The sequence below is a fragment of the Mixophyes fleayi genome (genome assembly GCF_038048845.1).
Source record: "Mixophyes fleayi isolate aMixFle1 chromosome 2 unlocalized genomic scaffold, aMixFle1.hap1 SUPER_2_unloc_7, whole genome shotgun sequence".
Taxonomy (NCBI): domain Eukaryota; kingdom Metazoa; phylum Chordata; class Amphibia; order Anura; family Limnodynastidae; genus Mixophyes; species Mixophyes fleayi.
This window is the reverse complement of record NW_027445884.1, coordinates 435,113-441,766: the sequence shown is the minus strand read 5'-3', so window position 1 is coordinate 441,766 and position 6,654 is coordinate 435,113. Positions and strand designations below refer to the sequence as shown.

Genomic DNA, 6,654 nt, shown 5'->3' with positions numbered 1-6,654 from the left:
ACTACAAACTGACATCACCTGTGTTTCACTATTTACACAGAGACTTTGTAGTAAAATACCTGCATGTGTAGGGACCCCCTGGTCAATTACACCCATGCCCCTCAGCTAGGCAGGGCTTGAGAAGCAGGTGCACTGTGTAACCTGTGTAACCCACACTACACACAGTGACGGGGGTTACATACATAAATCACAGCTTCGGGTAAGTACATTAGACAGAGATGAGCCACTTTACACGAGCAGCAGTCCGTGTCTTTCCGACTAATGGCAACTAGTCTTAACCTTCCTGTAATCCCTAAAGACCAAACCCGACACTAAAATGTCGACCAATCACAGGCCTCGCTAGTTTAACAATAGAGACTTTTGCGGTTTCTGAGTCTCAGCCTAGCTTCTGATTGGTTGCGAAGACCTGATAGGCGGTGCTTAATGTTTCAGGGGAAGTGCACTGCTGCGGCTGCTCGCTACATCCGTCACCCAATCGCACCTCATACACTGTACATCGGTTCCGGCTCTCAGTCTGTCTGCTGTTTCCTATTGAGGACACGGAGTAGTCACTGTGTCGCTGCATCAATGGATCGGCGCTGTTAGATTATGTGTGTGACTCTGCGTGTGTTCGCAGAGCCAGATCCGGGCACCCAGACACAAGGCTGTATACAACGTTCTGTCCTGTACATGAGCAAACTGTCACATCCCTGACACCTCCACGAGTCTCCGGGCAGATCTACCAGCTTTGTTTAAAAAACAAAAAAACAAAAACAACAACTTTCCTTTGGGTGGTGTCTCAGGTACTTTTATGTATAAAAAGGTCCAAGTGGGATTGTAATACCTGAAAAGAAAGTCAATGGAGTTTATTCATACTGTGTTTTATTAAATGTCTTAGTTGCTAGTGATATCAATTGGTGCACATCTTCTATGGCTGCTTAACTATATTTTAGCTCCGGCTCCTACAGCAGACTGTTGAATGGTAAATCATTTTATTTGCTTCTTTGTGTAATGCATGTACAAACTGGGGAAACATTGATGCAGTGAAAGATATCAGGATATAACTTTGGAGGCTTGTGACATTAGTTTAATAGTACAAATATTTTGATTGCAATTGTCAAAAAGGACTCTGCATTCATATTTATGGATACCTACAAACTGTCCTGATCCCTTATAGCTACATGGTTAAACAGAGGACAGAAATCCATCCAATAATTATAGTGCAGGGTACTGATTTGTTTATGCTCTGTGTTTATTGTAATGACCAGATGATGGAAATGACACACTCGGCTGTTTATGTAAAATATTGTTATGGTTAAATCATGCAGTAAAACAATGCGCAGACCTGAATGAGCAGAACATTTAGTGTACATAAGTGTCCACAGAGAATACAGTTGGTACAGAGTAGTGACTAGTCTTCATAAATAGAACTGTACTTGTGATTAATATCAATGCCACTTATCACACTTCTTGATGCTTTGTTTTACTGGCATTTTTATGAACACAGAAAGACACTGATTTGGTCTTCGTGACCCACTCTTTAATTGTTATTGACCCTTAATTTGCTGTCATTCCTCATAAGCTTTGATTTGAGAAACAAATTTCAAATGTTTTTCATTAATAGCTGTAACAGTTTTAACAAAACTTGAATTCATTTTTGTTTTCTTTTACAGCTGCAATAAAATGGGTGAGAGTTTAGGTCTGCATTATGTCAGCCCGTATGCATTTGAAGCAATGCAGAAGGTAGATGTAGACCGCTTGGCTGCTCTGAGTGATCCAGAGCTGCGACTTCTGCTGCCATGCCTGGTTCGGATGGCTTTGTGTGCTCCAGCAGACCAGAGCCAGAGCTGGGCTCAAGACAAAAAGTTGCTGCTCCGGCTTCTGTCGGGAGTGGAGGCAGTGAATTCCATTGTGGCCTTACTGTCTGTGGATTTTCATGCACTAGAGCAGGATGCCAACAAAGAACAACAGCTAAGGTGTGTTGACTTATTGGCTCAAATGTATTAAACTGTACATGGTGTGCATTCCAGACACCAACACGTTAAAGGTTGTCTTATTTAAGTATTTTTTTTTTTTTTAACTCTGTCACAAGTCTGTTTGTGATCCTCACCTAAAATTTTCTTCTTTTGTAATCCATTGGTTAAACTAGACACCATAATGTATTGTTATTATTCTCTGTGGCCATTTTTGACAGAAATATTGCAAATTTATCTCCATCTTAAAATAGATTTGATATATTTTGTAGATTAGTTATTTGCATAGGCTATTTTTACAGGTATACCTGTCATTTTATATAAAAATCACTGGCCCCCTTTAGATATAGAATACAGCTATTCTGAATATAATCCTGCAAAACTGAAACCTTTTGATATATTTATGTTCTCTGCATAGAGTATATACTCAAGTAGGCTTAGACTGGTGTTTATCTAATCTAATTTATCTATCTGTACACCATGACAGACAAAGGGACTTCTAAAAAGGCTAATGCTGTAAAGTCTGTTATTATAATTGTGTAAAACGTAACACTAAATTGTTTTGTGGACAGTCTGAGTCGGAGGCACTGTGCAGAGCCTGTGAGGTAGGGGAATCTTCCCATTCTACTTCCGCATCACACAAGTCTAATTCACAAAGGGTCATACCCGTTACGGGTGTGGCCCATGTGGAATTCACCTTTGCGCAATCCCTTGCAGAACCAGCCCAGAGATTGGCTAAAACCTCTTCCTCATTGGAACGCATGCTTAATGCATAACACAGAACATCACACAAGCATCCGATGTCACAGAATACTAGGATACTCGACTCCACTCCCATCTGAGAAAGAGGGCGAAATTCCCAGAGTTTCTGGGGAAGAGGAATCTGGTATCATGGAAGAATCATCCATTGTCTAGGACATGGATAATTTGGTGTTAGGGGTTCGTCAGACTTTAGGTTTCACGAACCCAGAATTGTCACATGCAGTTGGTTTCTTGCTTTTTAAAAGGCATATGAAACTGCTCATTTGTTTTCCTTGATCTCCCCAATTACTGGACATGATTTCAGAGGCATGGAAAGAGCCTGACCACTGATTTCATATGCCAGGAAAGTTCAGATTCCTCTACCGGTAGAGAAATCTGTGAAATGGGAAAGTATTTCAGAGGTTGATCCACCTCCAGCCCGGGTGACTAGAACCACTACTCTTCCGGTACAAAGGGGAAGTTTCACTTCAAGACGCCACAGACAAGAAATGTGATTTCTTGGTCTGTTCCGCTTCTGAAGTGGCTGGCAGTATTTTCAGTTCGGTCATGTCTACAGCCTGGGTAAAAAAGGCCATTTAAGCTTGGGCAGAACAGTAAGACACTGGTCTACATGATGGTTGCCCCTAGCTGAGTTGTTGGACCTAACGGATCACATCAGAGAATCCTCTGAATTCCTAGGTCAGGCATTCTTGAATACTATGAAACAAAACCAGAGCAAAAACAAGCTTGTGCTTGGTATATCCCATATTGTATATGGTACCAGCTGCATGGCAATATAAATGCCCATATGTATACAAAACAAAAGACATTTGTCAGTGCTTATCCGTAACACTGCATATCTGTGTGTATTTAGCAAAATGAAAATATGAGGTATTCGGTTATATTTTGATCAATACATTTAAGCCTGCATCCCAGCGTCAAGGGCACCTCATTATATGCAGGTCCTACACTGACCTATATGCATTAAACACCATTAAAATGCAGTTAAAGTCAGATGCACTCATCTCCCAGGTATAGGAGTTTACATCTAGCAAGGGCTGGCCTGTGAGTCACACCCAAATGCCTTAAATAGGCTTGATAGACAGCTGCTATGATAATAAGGCAATATCATCAGAGCATCATCTGAATTCCTAGGCCAGACATTCTTGGATACTATATCTGTTATATCTAATCTCTCGGCACTAATTATTGCAGTGAAGTTGCTTTGGTTTTGGTCCGTGGACACGGATTCTAAGTAGGGATGAGCGCACTCGGATTTATGAAATCCGAGCCCACCCGAACGTTGCGGATCCGAGACAGATCCGGGTATTGGCGCCAAATTCAAATCTGAAACTGAGGCTCTGACTCATAATCCCGTTGTCGGATCTCGCGATACTCGGATCCTATAAATTCCCCGCTAGTCGCCGCCATCTTCACTCGGGCATTGATCAGGGTAGAGGGAGGGTGTGTTAGGTGGTCCTCTGTCCTGGTAGATCTCGTGCTGTGCTGTTTAGTTCTGTGCTGTGCTGTTTAGTTCTGTGCTGTGCTGTGCTGTGCTGTCCTGTGTTCTGCAGTATCAGTCCAGTGGTGCTGTGTGCTGTGCTCTGTCCTTCTGAGGTCAGTGGTGCTGCTGGGTCCTGTGCTGTCTCCTGTTCAGTCCAGTGGTGCTGTGTCCTGTGCTCTGTGCTTCTAAGAGCATAGTTATTTCCCCAATATTCCCCTGTGTTTAAAAAAATAAAAAAAAGTTATTTAAAAAAATACCAAAAACTACTTTAATTTTTTTTAATTACCACAAAATTTGCACAACCAATCCTGCAGTATAAGCCCATTGGTACTGCAATATTACCAAGTTCACACATTCAGCAGTAAAAGTCCAGTGGTACTGCAATATTACAAAGTTTACACATTCTGCAGTATCAGTCCAGTGGTGCTGTGTCCTGTGCTCTGTGCTTCTAAGGGCTTCTAAGGGCATAGTTATTTCCCCATTATTCCCAAGTTTTTAAAAAATAAAAAAAAAGTAAAAAAAAATAAAAAATTTAAAAAAAAAAAAAAATATATAATAATTATAACCAAATTTGCAAAACCAATCCAGCAGTATAAGTCCATTGGTACTGCAATATTACAAAGTTCACACATTCTGCAGTATCAGTCCAGTGGTGCTGTGTCCTGTGCTCTGTCCTGCTGAGTTCCGTAGTGCTGCTGGGTCCTGTGCCGTGTCCTGTTCAGTCCAGTGGTGCTGTGTCCTGTGCTCTGTGCTTCTAAGGGCTTCTAAGGGCATAGTTATTTCCCCATTATTCCCAAGTTTTTTAAAAATAAAAAAAAATAAAAAATTTAAAAAAAAATATAATAATTATAACCAAATTTGCAAAACCAATCCAGCAGTATAAGTTCATTGGTACTGCAATATTACCAAGTTCACACATTCTGCAGTATCTTGTGCTACATATAATGGAGACCAAAAATTTGGAGGATAAAGTAGGGAAAGATCAAGACCCACTTCCTCCTAATGCTGAAGCTGCTGCCACTAGTCATGACATAGACGATGAAATGCCATCAACGTCGTCTTCCAAGCCCGATGCCCAATCTCGTAGTACCGGGCATGTAAAATCCAAAAAGCCCAAGTTAAGAAAAAGTAGCAAAAAGAGAAACTTAAAATCATCTGAGGAGAAACGTAAAGTTGCCAATATGCCATTTACGACACGGAGTGGCAAGGAACGGCTTAGGCCCTGGCCCGTGTTCATGACTAGTGGTTCAGCTTCACCCACGGATCTTAGCCCTCCTCCTCCTCCCCCCCCCCCCTACAAAAAATTGAAGAGAGTTATGCTGTCAGCAACAAAACAGCAAACAACTCTGCCTTCTAAAGAGAAATTATCACAAATCCACAAGGCGAGTCCAAGGATGTTGGTGGTTGTCAAGCCTGACCTTCCCATCACTGTACGGGAAGAGGTGGCTCGGGAGGAGGCTATTGATGATGTAGCTGGCGCTGTGGAGGAACTTGATGATGAGGATGGTGATGTGGTTATTGTAAATGAGGCACCAGGGGGGGAAACAGCTGATGTCCATGGGATGAAAAAGCCCATCGTCATGCCTGGTCAGAAGACCAAAAAATGCACCTCTTCGGTCTGGAGTTATTTTTATCCAAATCCAGACAACCTATGTATGGCCATATGTAGCTTATGTAAAGCTCAAATAAGCAGGGGTAAGGATCTTGCCCACCTAGGAACATCCTCCCTTATACGTCACCTGAATAACCTTCATAGTTCAGTGGTTAGTTCAGGAACTGGGGCTAGGACCCTCATCGGTACAGGGACACCTAAATCCCGTGGTCCAGTTGGATACACACCAGCAACACCCTCCTCGTCAACTTCCTCCACAATCTCCATCAGATTCAGTCCTGCAGCCCAAGTCAGCAGCCAGACTGAGTCCTCCTCAATACGGGATTCATCCGAGGAATCCTGCAGCGGTACGCCTACTACTGCCACTGCTGCTGTTGCTGCTGTTAGTCGGTCATCTTCCCAGAGGGGAAGTCGTAAGACCGCTAAGTCTTTCACAAAACAATTGACCGTCCAACAGTCGTTTGCCATGACCACAAAATACGATAGTAGTCACCCTATTGCAAAGCGTGTAACTGCGGCTGTAACTGCAATGTTGGTGTTAGACGTGCGCCCGGTGTCCGCCATCAGTGGAGTGGGATTTAGAGGGTTGATGGAGGTATTGTGTCCCCGGTACCAAATCCCGTCGAGATTCCACTTCACTAGGCAGGCGATACCAAAAATGTACAGAGAAGTACGATCAAGTGTCCTCAGTGCTCTTAAAAATGCGGTTGTACCCACTGTCCACTTAACCACGGACATGTGGACAAGTGGTTCTGGGCAAACGAAGGACTATATGACTGTGACAGCCCACTGGGTAGATGCATCCCCTTCCGCAGCAACAGCAACAGCTGCATCAGTAGCAGCAT

At 42.8% G+C, this 6,654-nt stretch overlaps 1 protein-coding gene across 2 annotated transcripts in view; it reads left to right on the top strand.

The window, feature by feature from the left end:
• Positions 1–308: 308 nt before the first annotated feature.
• LOC142109666 (integrator complex subunit 2-like) overlaps positions 309–6,654 on the top strand; it is a 66,513-nt gene continuing 60,167 nt past the window's right edge. The window contains exons 1-2 of one of the 2 annotated variants that reach the window (XM_075193732.1): positions 309–782; positions 1,653–1,955. In XM_075193732.1, the coding sequence (XP_075049833.1) occupies positions 1,663–1,955 (293 nt within the window). In that variant the 5' untranslated portion in view covers positions 309–782; positions 1,653–1,662. Of the gene's footprint in view, positions 783–869; positions 962–1,652; positions 1,956–6,654 lie in introns of those variants that run through there. The other variant, XM_075193733.1, reaches the window with a different exon arrangement.